Source organism: Punica granatum, chromosome 4 (assembly GCF_007655135.1).
Source record: "Punica granatum isolate Tunisia-2019 chromosome 4, ASM765513v2, whole genome shotgun sequence".
Lineage (NCBI taxonomy): Eukaryota > Viridiplantae > Streptophyta > Magnoliopsida > Myrtales > Lythraceae > Punica > Punica granatum.
Window position 1 is genome coordinate 29,751,105 of NC_045130.1, and position 18,135 is coordinate 29,769,239.

Sequence of the window (18,135 nt, forward strand, 5' to 3'; positions counted from 1 at the left end):
TTTTCTACAAGTAAAAATTCAAATCCTTATGATTAGAATCGATTACGTTGAACTTTTGTAACAAAAATATCACAAGTTCCTTCTTTTATGTTCCTTCGATTTTGTAAAGTGATGTGTGTACTAACAAGATTATCGGGAAGTACTTCATTTTATTGAACTAATTTTATGCCCTATACGATTTTTAAGTTCAAACTAGTCCTTTTTATTTTGGAACTTAATCTTCGTTCAATGCCACATCGTTTTTCTTCTAAATTTGATTGATACACAAATCATCAAACAAAAAACTTATTTTTCAAAACAAAAAAACAAAAGATTTCTAATTCTTCTAGAAATAGATACATTGATATCTTTGATGAAACTTATCTGAACCATGTTCATTCAAGCTCAAACAAAAATATACTTTATAAATAAACCTTATTAAAGTTTTCTTTCGCCCTTTCTATTTTAAGATCTACAGTTAACTTTTCTTTTTCCCGGAAAATTGTATTTTTTTTTTGTATGTAGACGATAGCTTAGTGAATATATATATATAAGTTATACGACTAACAACAACATAACATAATAGTAAATATTACATTATAAAGTACATTACTCTAGTCTTCTTTTCTCATGTGTTGTACGCGCACAGGTTGCCTTTTATGTTTATCTATATAAGTTCTTGTTATAATTTATTTTGAGAACCAATTTTCTTATCAAAATTACTTTCAATTAATAATTGTAATTTTCAAATAGTATTAATCAATATTTCTTGTTAAAAGTTGGAGTAATTTAATTATTATAATATGGTCAAATTAGTTGTAAATGATATTTAAGTTAGTTGTTAACATAGATTTGTCACTTACATTAATTAAGTTTAGTAATTATAATAGAAATTTTTTTGCCCTCTCACGAAGATAGTGTCTTGTCTTCTTTATTTTTTAATTTTAATTTTAATTTAATTTATTTATGAGATTAAGTTCATAATGATATGTTACAAGTTTTTTTCTTTTATGTCTAGTATGATTTTTAAAATTCTCTATATATGATAATCGTATTTTTTCGTGGTAAATATTTATTTATTTTATCATACGGAAATCTCGCCGGCGCCGCTAGCTATCCTGCACCGGGAGAGGTCACCAGCGGCCGCTCCAGCAGCGACCTCAATGGGTACAAGATCGCAAATTAAATGTGGGTACTATTTCAAAATATTAACAAATGAAGAACCGAACGGAATTTATGGGGGGGGGGGGGGGCAAATTGCAATTGCTTTGGACCTTTTGGTGTCGAAAAAAAGTTGAGGCCCCAATAAATAAATTAATAAACAAAGAGAGATTAAAAATCAAATTAGCGGAGAAGTCAGTCAGAGCAGTCGAAGCCCGCCTCTCTCTCTCTCTCTCAACGCTCGCTTCGATACGGCTCGCTACGCCATTCGCTCCTCTTCAAACACAAGGTGAACTTTGGGGAAGATAAAGTTCTGTCTTTTGTTTGTTCAGATCTTCCATCCTTCGTCGTCATCTCCGTTTCATTTTAGTGTTTTCTTGAAAACTTCGAGCTTGATGGGTGATGGTTTGATGGGGAGCAACGGAGATGGGGTGAAGATGGGATGGGAATATGATAGAGAACAGAGGAAGAGTAGGAATGGGTATTGAACAGAATGAAGAGAGGATAGGCTATATGCTTAGGAAAAGAGAAGGAGAAGCTGCTGTGGGCTATGAAGTTATCGAGAGAAAAAAGAAAAAGAGTTACTGTTTTTTGCTCTTTTGATGTTCATTGCTTTCCCTGATCAAGATCAAAACTTACTTGTTAATTTCTTGGGTCACTGATTGATGTTACAGTCTCTAATTTACGTGCCCTTTTGCAGCATACCTCTATGGAGTCTGATGATGGCGGGCAACAGGTGGTCCCATTTCAGCTTCAATTCGATAGGCCGCTCCCTTCTCAAGTTCGTATTCCTCTGCTTTTGTTGTTGGATTCTTATCTAGATCGAATGTTAAGCTGAAAGACCAAGGAAATATGCTGCGTTTTAGCCAGTGATTTCTGCTCAACTCAATTGTTATCAGATAAAGATTGCAGAATGGAACCCCGAGAAGGATTTGCTCGCGATGGTGTCGGAGGACTCGAAGGTAATGCTTCACCGCTTCAACTGGCAGAGGCTGTGGACAATCTCCCCTGGTAATTCTTCAACTCAACATTTTCAGTAAGCCGATCAATTCGTTTTGTGCTGAAGATTAGCATAGTGATGGGTTTCTCTTGTTCCCCCTTTTCATGAGAGGATGCGATGGTTTGTCATTGAGTGGTAGTGTTTTCCATTCGCTTTCTTCATCCGAAACTTCTTTGTATTGGATAATTTATTGATTCTAGGCCGATATTCTTTTGTCTGATGGATGAGTGTTTTCTATGCAAGGTTCGAATAAGGCATTGATATATTCATGAGTTTCTTAACCCATCTTCACTTCTCTGTTAATGGAACTAATTTCCTATCCTTTGTATTCATAATTTCCTTCCGTTCTCAGTTTTGTAAATCTTCTCTAGGGAAATCGGTAACATCAATATGTTGGCGTCCTGATGGGAAGGCCCTCGCTGTGGGGCTAGAAGAGGGAACTGTTTTGTTGCATGATGTTGAAGTAAGCTCTCAGTACCAAACTTGAAAATTTCATATTTTAGTGCACATACGAAGTTCTTTCAAAACGTCTTTCGTAAAGTGTTCCCTGTATGTTTTACGAGGAAATTTGCACTAATAATTGAGGGTACATCATCTACTGTAGACAACAAGCTCTGAAGTTGGTTGTATTTATTGCCAATTTCTGTGCTCTTTTCTCTGACTGCTTCGCATCATTTCACTGAAGTTGCAGTTTTACCTCTTTCAGATATCTCATGTTTCTCTGATTGGCTTTTCCAAAAGACATTCTAATTAATGGCATGCATATAGATGGTGATCTGTTAAAAGTTTATAATTGTCTTTGCAGAATGGGAAACTGCTGAGGAGCTTGAAGTTCCACACTGCAGCAGTCGTATGTCTTAATTGGGAGGAGGACCTACAATCACAAAAAGTAAGACCACCTAACCATGAAGTTGATTAAAGCACTTACGATATTAATAATGTAAATCCATTCATACATTCATAAAGAATTCATACTTAGATGTTGATGTTATAAATGTTTCTCGTCCATAGTTAGTACTTTAGCACTCGCACATATCTGAATACTGAAATTTGGCCCGCATCTGGTGCGTTATTACAAAGAAGCTATGATACACAAATTGATGTTTTCTATGATATCTGTGTATTCTCAATTGCTATGCTTGAACTCCTACTGTTAGAGTTCGGTTTTTCTTTGGATGAGTATGCCTTTATTAATGATCATGGTTACATCAATTAATGTTTCTCTTTCAGAATGGTTGTGATAATAATTTATCATTTGAAGATCGAACTCCTCATTTCCTTCCTCCTGCTCCTAGAGCTCCTCGAATGCCTGGACTAGTCTCTGGAGATGCTGGCTTCACCGATGATGGTCAAGATTCATTTGTGGAGTTCTCAAATTCCTCCCACCGACGATTCAATATTCTCTGTAGTGGTGATAGAGATGGAACTCTACTCTTCAGTATCTTTGGCATTTTCCCTATAGGAAAAATCGTAAGTGCTCACTATTGACTCTCTTAAGAATTTTTCCTCGCAACAAAATGAGTCTTACAATCTTTGATGCTTGCATTAACTCTAGCATCTTCTGGTACTTTTATGTTTATATAATATATAGGTGGAATCCTAGCACGTTGAAGAGCCCAATTTTCTAGCAGTCTGTATCATTTGATTTTCTCATTTACAGTAATCTGTCTTCAAATTTGTGGAGAATTAATTTCAAATATTTGAAAGTCTAGTAAATCCTTGTCTGAGCTTAATTTCATATTTTTATATTTAACTGTTCATAATTTTCTGCTGTTTGGGATTATGCAGAATATACACTTGTGCAAAATTCCTTACATGGTCGAGGATAGGCAAACCAGATGCAAACTTCTGAACTCTTCCATTGCCAAGGTATCCACCACTCAGCATTATATCCTCACGCCACTGAAAATTTGATAGTGATGGTGGAACTTTTCCCTTTTTTGAATTTTGACTTATCAATTTAGTTATTCATTGATACACTACTCAAAAAAGAAAAAGCAATTCAGTTAATCATTGATATGTTAACATAATCTTTTGATATATGGAATTCTTTGGAATTGATCGAATATTCTTTGCTGTCACTAAAATACTACTTTGATTAGGTTGCCTTGTCAAAGGATCTTTGTCATTTAACAGTCACGTGCTATGGAGAACTCGTTGAAGACGAGACTGAGTTAGGAGATGAACAAATGGTTGGCCATAATATGCATGGGTTGCATTGCTTAATGCTTGACACCTCTATTTTTCAAAAGAGGTAAATTTTCTTAAGAAACAAATTATATTGAATCCTCTTTTCCAAGGTTTCTGTGCCATCATTCTGGCGTTTCTTGAGAGGACTAGTAGCCTTTCGAAATTGCTCTAGAAAAGATATTGCTTTGAGAAGTTTACAAAACTCAGTTTCAAGTGATGTTTTAAGTGGCTTTCAACAGAGTCCTTGAATGCATTTTTCTATTTCTTTTGTTTTCACCAGAGACCCCCAACCAGTAAATAGTGATCAGAAGCTGATGGAGGAGGTGGTGTTTTAGTGAAGCTATTCCAAAGCACTGAAAATGGGTTCTTAAAACTCGTTCAAGATTAGTGAAGGCCTTTTCGGGAGTAATAACTTTATGGAACATCCTGACTAATTTTTTCTTTTCCTTTTATTTGAAAAACAAAAGCAAAAGCTATGTGAATTTAATTCCTGAACACATTATGCTTCTTCTCTTGTGGCTTTGTTTTGAGCTCAAAGTTTAGGTGCATTGAATTGCTCATTCAACTTAAAAAAATATTATGTCTTTCTCTGTCGATCTCTCTCTCTCTCACTCATGTAAGCTATCCGCGTGTTATTCCTCCATGTAGGAAAAATGAACTTCATCAGGTTGCTCAGCAAGCTTCCAATATTGAAGAGTTAAATGAGGTTGTTCGGGCTTCACTATCAGTTATGCATAAGCAGTGGTCAGACGCAATGAGCACGTTTCACGAGAAATTCAATTCTTTATCCAACTTAATTGTTGGTCATGGTAACCTTTAGCACTCTTAGTATCAACAAATACAAGCCGAGCTATTGCTTCCTTTCGTTTTCTCATTATATTTGATTTAAAATTTCCCCCCTTTTATAGGACTTGATTCGTCTCCACAAGAGGAATTTCTTAGCCTTCTAGGAGGTGCTAGAACAAGTCCACCGGTCCATCAGTTCCTTGTCAATTCCCTTGGTGAATCGGTAGGCTCAGCTATCTGTAAAGTTTCATTCATTAGTATAAACTCGTCAATAATCAATGAACAAAAGTGGAAGAAAGAAGAAAATTGCACACCAGACACATGTGGATGTACGATTCCCTACAGTATAAACTCGTCAAATGATTTTTGTAGGAGCTAATCAGTGCTTTACGTAAGGTTTTGTAATGTGTTATAGGGCACGAAGCGGCTCTCCAAAGTTGTATGTGGTGCTGGCAAAGAACTTCAGCTTGTAGTACTCAATCATCTACAGGTGTGGTGTGGTCTTAAGCTCAAGTCTCTCTGCTCTGGCCTAATGGTAGTAATTTGATGTAGGACAATATATAAGAGCAGCCCTCCCCAAAAGAAAATGAATAAAAAGAAAAAGAAAAAGAAAGAACGAAAAGGAGGACAGTGCTGAGATTGATGTTGGCCACATCTTCTCATCTTTCTATATTCTACTCGTGAATTGTAGTGTTTTATAATTTTTTTCCCCATTTAGATTCCTTTTTTGTAGTCACTTTGATGGGGAGAGCCTTGGTGGTACAATTTGTCTTGACTTGATCTTTGAGGAAAAAATTGCCTTCACTATCTACTTTGATATGTTAAAAACAAGTGTTTTTCTTTATCATTAAAAGGACAATAATTTGATTTCAAAAAAGAAGGTGCACACCCATAAACCAAATTTACAAAAACAAAAGTGAATGCAAAAGGTAGCTGAAGGTTCCCGTTTAAAAACAAGTGTTTTAAGTGATATAACTTTCATTGATACCAAAAAATATTTGCATGAGGATACACTTACCAAGTTTAGCCCAAATACAGGGCACAAGTTAACAGCTAAAACCATGAATATATCAACTATGAGCTATTACATAGCAGACCCATTTGACTGACTAATACAGAGTGTACTAGTTTGAAGGAAATTCTAGGTATAGTTATTAGTTGTCAATTTCATCTTTATTTTGTCAAGTATCCTCTCCACCAAAGTTGCAGGTGATGTAGCTTGCCTCCTAAAAATTCTGGAATTACGCTCTCTCCAGATCAAATAAATGGAAGAAGTCCATAGGAGCTTTAAGCATACGGTGTCTATCTTTTTCCCATTGAGTGAAGATATCCAATGTAGCTCTGAATTCCAGTCAGTTACGGATCTTTGCAAGCCAACTCGAGCCAACAAACTTTTCCAAACACCTTGTGTAAGTGGACAAGTGAAGAATAGGTGGTCCCAAATTTCTAACTGCCGGCTGCAAAACTCACATACCTCTGTTACAATATGAACTTTCCACTTCATTAGCTTGTCTTTCGTACTCAGCCTATCACGTGCATGTAACCAGCTAATAAAGGAAGAGCTTGGCATGTGTCCTTTGAACCATACAGCCCTTCTCCACTCTACTTTCGGCCCGCAAAATGTTGCCAAGCACTAGAAGTAGTATATACTCCAGATTTATGCAGATTCCATATTATTTTATCCTGCTCAGCAAATGCTATACCTGAAGCCAGAACTTGAACATAGGTGTTTTTCTTTTTAGATTGTCAACTGATTTCAATCTTTGGTTTTGTTTCTAAAAGGACTAAAATATGACTTGTTTAATAAATATAGCTTAATTCTCCCTCTAAAAAATTGTAACGGACCTTTACTTGTTCTCACATTAGGAACTAGGTCTACTTTTTTTTTTGGTCCTGCAATAGTTCTACTTATTTAATCTTGCACTCTTATACCCTGATCATCTGCCAACTTTCTCTTCATCTGCTACACCAGCCTGCTGCAGAAATTATTGCCTTTAGGATGGGAGAGCTCAGGGGTCTTTCGAGGTGGCGTGCTCGGTATCGGGGTATTGGTTTGGATGAGACCCTTATTGACAGTGCAATGGAAAAGGCTGGTATGTTTCTTGTGCAAGTGGATCGGTTCATGAGAGTGCTCTCGTCTGTCGTACAGCTGGTATGTTTAAGGTGCCTTTTATATTAATTAATAACCACTTGCTGGTTTGTGTATAAAGGAGTAGAAACATCGGCAAATTGAATCAACCACAACTACTTGACCAAATTCAATGCTTGTGTCTTCACATTAATTTGATCCTGTTCAAATGGTGTTTGAATTCTCTTGAAACTAAAGCTGGTACAAGGAAGCACCACAATATACCGACCACACTTTCAACAATCTTCAAAAAATACACGAAGAATGTATTGCATTTACACAGAACAGGCAAGTGAAATATGTAAATAGAAATAGGTTTTACCAAGACTTGCGTGTTTGGGGGGAAGGAGAGTGAAGGAAATGGAGAGGTTCCCTCTGTTTCTCTCCATCTCCCTCCTCCATTTCCCTCCCTCCCAAATTAGTGTAAGAAACAAGAATCTACAATCTGATGCCATATTGACTGATCATTGCTTCTAACAAAAGATAAATGATAATCTTCCTTTTCAGTAAAATTACATTTTGTTATAAGTAAAATTAAATCCTTAGTGCATTTATTTGAGATTAAGCTTGTCCATAAGCAGTTTCAGCGGGATGTCCTGTAGATAAATAATAGCCGTATGAGTAATTTCCATTGAGTAGAATGGGTTAGTAGTTCATATTTGTAAACTGTTTTTTTCTCTGTAGCTCCGAATTGCTGTTTTGCTTCCATTAATATGCATTGTACCGAGGCTTACATCCTTTTCTCTTCTTTTTTCAGTTTTCAAATTTCTTCAGCTGGCTTCTCAAGTGTATAAAGCTACTGATGTCGGAAGCAAGTGATCAGCCTCCAATTTACAATAGGTTTGCCATTTGTTTTTGCTCCCCTTTGTGCCCCTTTTTAATCTTCCAGTAATTAACTGCTGAAATTTTCTGCAGTGAACTTGTGATTGTGTTCTTGAAATTTTTGTATGATCAAGATCCTGTTAAGCAACTGCTCGAAGCATCTGAGGCTGATCACTGCATAGAAATTGACCTGTAAGTTATCATCCTATCATTTAAATCACAAATATCAATCTTCCAAGTGTCATCACAACCGAAGTCAAGTTGCAATATCATAAAATTTGCCAAGGTCCAGTTAGTTTTATCTTTCCCATTTTTATCTAAAAATGATCAAGACGTTAATTTATCTCAGAGAAACAACGCAAAGAATCAAAGAGTTGATTCAGTTTGGCGGATTTTCAGATGCTAAATATTTGCAGAGGACTTTAGCTAAGGAATTCTTGCAGTTGGAGCTGAGGTATTTTCTTAGTTTTTCTGATCTTTGTTCATTGCCATAAATATTGATTGCAAATTCGTGCAAATAACTCCATTTTATTTCATGAGGCATTTCAGTATATCGTGGAACTGTCTGAAAATCTAACCTTTTCATATTGGTTTTTACCTTTAATTTGGTCCTTTTAGTCATTTTCACCTTCAGCTTCAGATTCTAAATTCCTCAACCAATGACAGTTTTAAGGAAGCTGTTGGGATGCCCTTTTCTACGATTTCAAAGAAGATAGTATGTGAAGATTTATTGCCGCTGTCCCCTCTTACCTCAGCCTTGCCTAGTCATGTTCCTATTTCAGTATCATACTACGAGGTACATTCTTTTAACCTTGAAAGCAAACCTTTAGCTTGCAAGTTGTGTTTAATAATTCAATTCAAGTGTCCCATTACAAATCTCACTTTCTTGGTTTAGCATCATATGGTTTTGCTTCCTTGCAGGATACCTCAAGCATTATTTCGTCTGGAGAGTCTGAGAGAAACTTGCTCATCGATTACATTTCTTTCCAGATACCTGATGAGTCCTTGGATATTGGAAACTGTATAGTCATTTTGAGAGGCTTAATGAATGCTCCTGGCAGCAGGAGCAGGGGAGAAAACTCCCTTGAAGCTATCTTATTGTGCATTCCTGACGGTTATTATTGTGTGGACCTTTCTCTGTATAAGGTATGCTTGGGCCTGCCATATCACTTCTCATTCTTTGCGTTAGTTTTAAAAATTGAACCTCTTTGATGGGGTTTGTACTCCCGGAAAGGAACTAGACTTGAACCAATTGATGTTGGGTTCTTGATGCCATTTTTCCTTGGTGAATGATTGGTTCTTGTTTTATGTTATGTGTTATATATTGAATTTTTCTAAACCTTAAATTTATTTAGTCAACATTTTAAATGATTTGCAGTATATTTTTCATAATTTTGTTACCAGACCCTCTGAATCCCTGGTTGAACTTTGTGAAACCATAGACTTGTAGCTCATTCGGTTTGATTATCCTGTCCATTGTTCAAATCTCATGATGAATGGAATTTCTCCCTCTATTTTTCTTCCAATTATAAACAGGAAAGTCAGTTTTGACGAGAATTGTACTCATGGAGAGGAACAGGACTTGAACGAATTGATTTTGGCTTTTTCATACCTTTTTGCTTGGTGAATGATTGGTTCCCTCTTTTCTTAAGTTGATGTAATCTTTTATATTTTGAATTTTCCTAAACCTTAAATTTATTTAGTCAATATTTTAAATGATTTGCAATAAATTTTTCATAATTTTGTTACCACCTCTGAGTCCCTGGTTGAACTTTTGTAAAACCATAAACCTGTAGCTCATTCGGTTCAATTATCCTGTCCATTGTTCAAATTTCTTGATGAACGGAACTTCTCCCCCAATTTTTCTTCCTATCATAAACAGGAAAGTCAGATTGTTCTGTTGCTGAACGAGAGGAGGGATGCTTCTGAAAGCTCAGGAGATGCCTGTCTTATGATTCTCCAAGCAACTGAGCTCGCTTTTTCACACATTTCAAGATCCTCCCGTCTAAATGATTGGGAAGTACTCCAACTGAAGGTAATTTTATGCATTTGACAGTTTTTACTTTGTCATACATAGTTAAAAAGACCTGGTCAAATTAAACATTTTTTGTGTTTTGCTGTAGCTAAACGTGTTTTATTTCTGACTGTGATGCTGGAACACTTCGAAAACTTTGTATAGGATTCTGTTGTACGCCTAGAAATGGCGAATGAGAAGGCTCGTAGTATTCCCCATTCTGTGGTCTCTCCCTTGGCTGTTAGCGGTAAGTACAAAGTACCTTCCTGCTGCATTTTATTCCGTATTGCTCAAAAGAAGGCATTTCTTTTATAGTTTAAATATGCCAATTGATATGTCAGATGCTCTCATATTCCAAGTTGAAACCATAAGATGCCAGGAACTGCACTTTTTTCCATTTCTGTTTTCTCATTGGACCAAAAAAAAAAAAGGATCTTCAATGTAACGGTTTCTTCCTTATTTGCAAATTTAGTTTCTGTGGTGGTTTGCGACTGAGATTGTTAAAGGGCAAGAGTCCATGTCAATGCATTGCGAAATCCCAAATTTAGCGTAATATGAAGCAGTCAGTTGTGCTACTGAGTCATAGAAACTTATTGGAGAAACTCTTATTCTTCTGCAACAGCATCTCGAGGAGTCGCATGTGTTTTTGCTGCCAAGAAGCGCGCCATTGTCTATATATTGGATGAGGATGAAGAAGAAGAAGCCTCTGATGCTGAATAAATGCAACCGAGATTTTGCTGATAACGGAAAACAAAGTTTTGTTGCTCCGGCCAGGGGAAATTTGCCTGGTTTGACAAAGTAAACCGTATCTTCACCTTTGTAACTTATAGACATAGGAAAGGGCAGAGAAATAGCAAGAAGCAAAGGAATGGAATTAGAGTTATAGCCTTGTTAGAGTGGATATGCTGCGCGATCAAAACGTGCTGCAGAGATGGCCAAAGGACTTGATAATCTCTAATATAAAGATCTCGGCTTCCTGCCTTTCAAAATTTCTGCTGTTTTTCTCTCGACTTCCAAAGAAATGTGAGACTGGAGTTGTCTGATTAATCTACGGGAAGGGATGTCCTGACCAACAGATGGACTGAATTGGTTACCTGTCTAAGTCGTCAGACAGTTGCAAAGTTTCATCTCAAAGTTGAAGTAAACGGCAGATCAGATATAAATGATAGCTCAATCGAAAGAGGGAAAAAAAAAAGTGGTGAAAGATAACTTTTGTTAAATAGGCTCCTTGCATTGTACTTACATGAGCGAATTGCAGAAATCACATCCGATATATAATAGAATTACACAGCACAAATATGTATACAGCAAACCGAGTTCGGCGGCAAATGAATTACCTAAATCACGGAAATATTAATCCATCCTTGCTAAAGCTATAAGCCACTTGACCACATCACTAACTTTACTTAATTAAACTGCTCCATACTCATACGAACCTTATTTGTGATTTCCCTCCTAACAAAGAAGCCCCGTCTGAAGACTGCTTTGATCCTGACCCAAGACACAACAGCGGCTCTCGAGTTGCACCTCGAAGGAAGAACCAGGGTTGGAATCTCAAGAAGAAACCTGATCCAACTCTGTGTGTCACTGTCGTTGAACATCCGGGCCTCTGTTCCATGATCATACTGCAGAAAGGTCTGAGGCAACTTCTCTGCTAAGCCTTCACCCTTGCAAGATAGAGAGCTGATCTGCTACAGCCTGGGAAGGTTGGCGGTGCCAAGCATGCTTCAGTTGGTGCTAAGTTTTGATGCCCTGGTATCTCCGCTTGATCTAGTAAGTGCGCTGGTCCGTTCAGAATAGGAATATCAAGAGTCATATTCTTTAGATTTATCAAAGATCCGCCTATTTCAATTTCATCATATCCTGGATGTAGTACAAGAAGAGTAATATTGTCGGGGAATATCCAAAGCACAGATTGGTTAATTCCGGAAACAGGGAGATTTGTCATAACCTTCGGAGCACCTACGCGATTCCATTGAGAAAGTGTGATGCATTTCGTCCTGCCTGAAATATCCTCCTTCACCCATACAAAATAAGCTTGATGATAACCAAAACCGTACTCTGCAGTTTTGTCTACTAAAGCGCATACATACCTTAAACTACCGTTACGGAACTTCCTCCTGGAAGTTCGAAGCGAGCTGGAAGCTAGTCAAATAGCAGTCAGAAAGACCTGAATAGTCTTGTTGGCGTTGGAAAGCTCCGGCATAATAAGTACCTTACACCGAATTCTGCATGCAAAAGCTAGCACTGTTGAATTCTTTGACATGATCCCAGTTTTCATAGGCCCTTCTCACCAGGTTTTTATGATGCTCCTGTAAGGACGATAATCACTTTTCCGTCAGACAACACAGCTTTTCGGACTAATATATTGAGTACGAGAGGTTTCTAACAGATGAATTAAGAGATCCAATCATCGCTGTCAACCTCAACATCGCAGGACAATGAACAGAAAGCAAATTCCAAATTGCTCCGACTTACTTTGTGCATTTTTTCAATATTTTGTATTTCATTGGGCACAAGCTGATTTTCGATGCTTTGTTTTCTCCCCTTATATGCAAATGTGGTTTCAGCTGTGAGCAAAATCGATAAAAGGCACCAGTCCATGTCAATGCAATGATCAAAATTCCAAATTTAGCATAATATTAAGTCATCAGCAGATTTCCTGAGTTGTGGAACTTATCGGAGACATTCTTTTTCTCCTTCTGCAACAGCATCTAGAGGAGTCGCATGTGTTTTTGCTGCCAAAAAGCGCGCCATCGTCTATATATTGGATGAGAATGAAGAAGAAGAAGCCTCTGACGCTGAATAACTGCATCCGAGTTTGAGCTTTTCAGTGCAAAAATTTCCCTTGCTGTGTACTTCACACTTACTAAAGAATCCCTTCTGCATTTTTGCTGTAATGGAAAAACGAAGTTTTGCTGCTCCGACAAGGGAAAGTCTACCCAGTTCGACAAAGTTCGCAGTGTCTTCACCTTTATAGCTTATAGTAAAAGCCTCAGGAAGATTGAGCAAGAAGAGAAGCGAAGGAATTAGAGTTTTTGCCGTGTTAGAGTGGATTCCCCAAGAGATCATAACATGCCGCAGAGATGGCTAAAGGATTTGATCGTCTGATACAAAGATCTTGGCTTCCTGTCTTTCAAAATTTTTGCTGTTCGCTCTTTTGACAAACGAAGAAATGTGAGATTGGAGTTGCATGACGAATCTACCGAGGGCAAATACTCACCAAGAGAAACCGAATCTGTCACTGGACTCACCTGTCTAGGTCTGTTAGACAGTCTCCAGTTTCATCTCAAAGCTGAAGTGCATGGCCAGAGCAGTGATGAGTGATTGCTTAATTGAAAGAAACTAAAAAGTGATGAATAATAACTTTTTGTTAAATAGGGTCCTTCCATTTTATTTACATGAACAAATTGCAGGTGCCACATATGAGGTACAAAAGAATCACAGAATATAAATACCTATACCGCAGTCCAAGTTCGGTGGCAAATGAACCTAAATCACGTAAATATCAATCCTTCCATGCTAGAGCTATATAGCACTTGACAAGATAACCTACTATACTTAATTCAACTGCTCAATAGTCAGAGGAACACGAACCCTATTTGTAACTTGCCTCCTAACAAAGAAGCCCCATCTGAAGACTGCTTTGATCCTGAGCCAAGACACAACAGCGGTTCTCGAGTTGCACCTGGAAGGAAGAAACGGGGCTGGAGTCCCATGAAGAAACCCTGGATCACTGTCATCGAACATCTGGGCCATTGTTTCGTGATCATACTGAGGAAAATCTGGGTCCGGAGTCTCAAAAAGAAAACTCATAAAACTCCCAGCATCACTGTCGTTGGACTTCCAGGCTTCTATTCCGTGATCATCCTGCAGAGAGGTTGGAGGTGACTTCTCTGTGAACACTTCACCATAGAGACTTGACGTGCTAACAACTGGGAAGATTGGCGGTGCCAAGCGTGCTTCAGTTGGTGCTAAGTTTTGATGCCCCGGGACCTCTGCTTGATCTAGCAGGTGAACTGGTCCGTTCTGAACAGGAACATCGAGATTACTATTCTGTAGATTAAGCAGAGATCCACCTACTGCGGTTTCATCATATCCTGGAGAGGGCAGAACAAAAATCAAATGGTCAGACATGAGACAATATTCGAAGCACAAATCAATTAATTCCGGCAATGGGGTGCTTTGTCACAGCATCATAAATTTCCTCCTGCCTGAAACATCACCCTACGCCTGCAAATTGTGCTTGATGACAAAAACCACACTCCCCCAGTTTTGTCTATTACAGTGCATACCTTCAAGTACCATTCCAGAACTTCCTCCTGGAAGTTCGGAGGGAGCTGGATACGGGAAGCTAGTCAAATGGCAGTCAGAGAGACCCGCATAGTCCTGTTGGCCCTGCATGCAATAGTCTGCACTGTTGAACTCTTTGACATGATCCCAGTTTTCATATGCCCTTCTCACCTGGTTATTGTAATGCTCCTACAAGAACAAGAATTCAGTTTTCCCCAAGACAATACAACTTTTTGGACTTCTCATTTACGAAAGACTTCTAACAGATGAATATAGAGATCAGGTCATCACTGTCAACCTAGGCATTGCAGGACAACAAACAGATATCAAATTCCAAATTGCTGGGACTGAACCTGAAGAACAATGCATGATAGACAATGCATGCTACATATTTTTCGGTCGGTGCTCGTTGTGTATGCTGATACAGTACTAGTCTCTATCTTATTCTGGTCAAAACATGGCTTCGAGTATACTAAACCGTCACCAACAGCGCATTGTAAGGACTCAAGAGAAGTTCGAAAGTGTGAAGCTCTAATGCTTATACTTACTGATGAATGAGGCATTGCAATGAAAAGATTGATATGCCACTTCCCTTGACCTCAGAAAAGATGAGATTTGAGAAATTGACAAAATGCCATCCCAATACATGCAGGTTGCACCAGTAAAAAAAAAAATACTAGGAACTGTGCGGTCACTAACCTTCTGTTCCTGTGAAAGGGAATCGGCCAAGCAGTAAGACCCATCAGCAATAACGCCTTTCAACTCCCCAATGATGTCAAATACAACACCATGCCTCATCACATCATCATAAGGGTACAGATAAAGTTTCCCACTCTTAACACAAGACGTCGCGTGGACTATAAGCTCTTGCCACTTATTATCTGACATATTAAGCATCTGTCTCAGCACAGCACGAACAGAATTAGTCTTATGGTTGGTGATCCTGCAAAAAAAAAAAGAAAAAGAAAAAGAAAAAAGGGAACCTTCGGGTCTCTGAGTTCCTTACATTTCTCATACTCTTCTGGTTTCTCACGAATTGTCTTAAGAGATCTTCGACGGTTAATATCCCTTCTTCAGTCAGTCTATTGTGATTTGGTCCATCTTTTGCAATCATCTTCAGTCTCCAGACATCATCATCAGGTTTAGCTGGATAGTGTTTCTTGTAGCCTGAAATGTTTAACGTAGAGAAGAGTCAATACAATGCACAATCGACTTTTCCCATTGGAAGTCACATACTAGAATAAAAAATGCAACGTTCAGGGCATATTTTGACCAAGTTAATTCTCAGTTACGATGAATATCAAGCTAAACAAACCGAGACATAATTCACGTGATAGATGGTATTTCTCCTCTTCAAATATAAAGGTTATCAGGGACTCACTTTCGCCTCTGAGATCCTTGACACGGAGGGCATCAGTTATTGCTTCACGAATTCTGACGCCCTCACAACAGCCAGATGCTACCTTCAGCCCAATCCGATACTTTTTGCTCTTATTCCAACTTGAGTTGTCAGTAAACTTTAACTTCCCAAGGACCCCTTTACCTCCTTGTAGTGTCACTTGCAGATCTCCGATCAACAGCGGTGCCTTCCCTTCACGTGCTTCCACCCGATAATTCTCAAACTCTTCTGTAGTCCAGCCATTGCTCTTATCCTTATTAAAGTCACCTTCAAGCACAACAACATCTAACTTAATAGATGCCTCAGGGCCTGACTCAACAACATTTTCTGTGTTTGCATTAATCAACTCAATGCAGATGGGGGCACCCTCCTCTCCTTCTATTTGCTTCCCGGTGAACAGAGGGAGCGACAACCGTGTTTTGAATTGCAGCTGTAAGTTTCTACTGTCACCTCTCTCTATGCATCTAGAAGAAGCCCTGCATCACCTCATACACAAGATGAATAAATACTTAAGAAGGGACACTCTTTTAGTTACTAAAGCTTGTGAGGAACTAGAAGCTGAGAGAATAAGGCTAGAGCAACTATGTTTTCCAAGAGCTTATAAAGCTCGTAGCCAGGAAAAGCAAATCATTCAAGTAAATCATTTTAATTGTTTGAGAAGCTACAAGTCCCGCCTTTTAAAGTTACTGCAAATCTCAAATTTTAGTAAATGGGAGCTAGATTTATGCCTATCAGACTTTTGGGTGCCCCTGTCCATATCCATTATGTTTACATGGTTTAATATATATATGTATATGTGTGTATATATATATATATATATATATTGGCCGTAACAAAGAACATTGCAATATGTCAAACCAAGTAATATTCCTGAACCTTTCGATGGGCTTGGCAAGTTCATAATTCATCTGCTTCAATTCTTCTTTAATCTGTCAAAAAATAACAAAGGATGAGAACATTTGCAAGCATCACGGCGATAAATCCAATGCGGTGAGGAAAAAGCCCTATGATCTGTACATACTTTGGAAATGTTTTCTCCAACAGATCTAAAAGTATACATGAACAGAACATATAATGATTTTCAATTTAGAGCTGACTAGTCATGAGGTACCATATCCCAGCATACACTACGAGCCCACAAAGTTCCCTTTTCATGCTTAGTATTTGCAAAGCAAGAGCTGTTCCAGTTTGACGTACCACTTTCCGGACGGTTTCTTCCACCACCAAGCGAATCTCTTGCTTAATGTCTTCTTTGATTGCAGTGAGGACGTAACTGGGGGGAGGGAAGGGAAAAAAAAAAAGAGTTATTGGAAAGCGACGAACTTGCTATAAAATTGTAGCAAAAAACAGCAGGACAAACACATAAAAGATTCTGCGTATAGCATCAGTAGGCGAAACCAAAATGTAAACTTCCTTAGACTAAGCCTCAACAGAATTCATATGGTCGTTAGTCATTTTCGCTGGGTTCACGAGACTGTTTGTACCCCAAAATATCTCCTGCCATGTCGTGCTTGTACCCCAAACGACTCAGCATCTCATTCATTAAAACTCGCAAAAATCTCGATTTATTCAAGAAAAGAGAAACCGCTAATCTCATGCCTCTAGATCTAATTAAGCAAGGAACTGCGAAAAATGGCAACAACAATCCATCGACGAGTTCGCGAGAACCGGGAACGATTCTCACTTCGCAGCTCAGAAAGCTGCTTATTATGCTCAGCGGGAGGGAGTTAAATCAGTTACCTGACCAGAGCCTGGTGCCTTTGACCCCCCGGTTGACTGCCGCCTTCTTCCCCGGAGGAAGCGGAGTACTGATCTCTCTTACGCTTAGACATGGGCATGCTCTCGAGCAGATCCTGCGAGCTGGTGAAGCTCTCTCTCTACTACTTTCTATGCTGAGACAGGAGAGAGACTGCCGTCGTACGTATGTATCTTTTCTCTCTACTCGCTCATGACATTACTGCAGACGATTCCTAAGGTTCCATATAAAGAGTTCAGACGGACAGAGACGCCCACACACACACACAAACACAGAAATTTAGAGGGAAGTCAGTCATTTTCCTGGAAAAGTAGAGGGAAATTTTCCACGAATAGTTTGCCATTTTTCCAAAAATCATTTGTCTATTATTATTATTATTAGGATAAATACAAAAAAAAAATCCAAATTTTACATTTTATATAAATTTTAGCACAAACTGTTTTTTTTTTTTATCATGATTATTCACGAATTATCGTTTTGATATCAATTTTAGTTATATAAATAGTTAGACGGAGACACAAACAGAGGGAGAGAGAAATTTTCCTGGAAAAGTCGAGGGACGAATTTTCCACGAGCTTATTATTATTATTATTATTATTATTTAAAT

At 38.2% G+C, this 18,135-nt stretch overlaps 2 protein-coding genes across 3 annotated transcripts; one reads left to right on the top strand and one right to left on the bottom strand.

Annotated features, from left to right (window-relative positions):
• The first annotated feature begins 1,462 nt into the window (after nt 1-1,462).
• LOC116203729 (anaphase-promoting complex subunit 4) lies at nt 1,463-11,071 on the top strand. 2 transcript variants are annotated; one of them, XM_031535618.1, is made up of 20 exons: nt 1,465-1,720; nt 1,841-1,921; nt 2,040-2,151; nt 2,512-2,603; nt 2,946-3,029; nt 3,371-3,610; nt 3,929-4,009; nt 4,243-4,394; nt 4,979-5,139; nt 5,239-5,339; nt 5,532-5,606; nt 7,089-7,268; nt 8,002-8,084; nt 8,160-8,258; nt 8,416-8,520; nt 8,733-8,862; nt 8,988-9,212; nt 9,949-10,101; nt 10,246-10,327; nt 10,703-11,071. In XM_031535618.1, exons 1-20 carry the CDS (start codon nt 1,691-1,693, stop codon nt 10,798-10,800), a joined length of 2,364 nt encoding a protein of 787 aa, XP_031391478.1. In that variant the 5' UTR covers nt 1,465-1,690; the 3' UTR covers nt 10,801-11,071. The 2 variants fall into 2 exon arrangements, with proteins under 2 accessions (XP_031391479.1, XP_031391478.1); XM_031535619.1 differs by lacking the exon at nt 5,532-5,606 and having other exon boundaries at nt 1,463-1,720.
• Nucleotides 11,072-13,433: 2,362 nt separating this feature from the next.
• On the bottom strand, nt 13,434-17,781 carry LOC116203730 (calmodulin-binding protein 60 D-like). The gene is made up of 8 exons (XM_031535620.1): nt 17,513-17,781; nt 16,970-17,045; nt 16,649-16,701; nt 15,755-16,248; nt 15,380-15,540; nt 15,073-15,270; nt 14,376-14,562; nt 13,434-14,180 (listed from the first exon to the last, which is right to left on the bottom strand). The coding sequence occupies exons 1-8, from the start codon at nt 17,608-17,610 to the stop codon at nt 13,642-13,644; spliced, it is 1,806 nt and encodes a 601-aa protein (XP_031391480.1). The 5' UTR covers nt 17,611-17,781; the 3' UTR covers nt 13,434-13,641.
• Nucleotides 17,782-18,135: the final 354 nt, after the last annotated feature.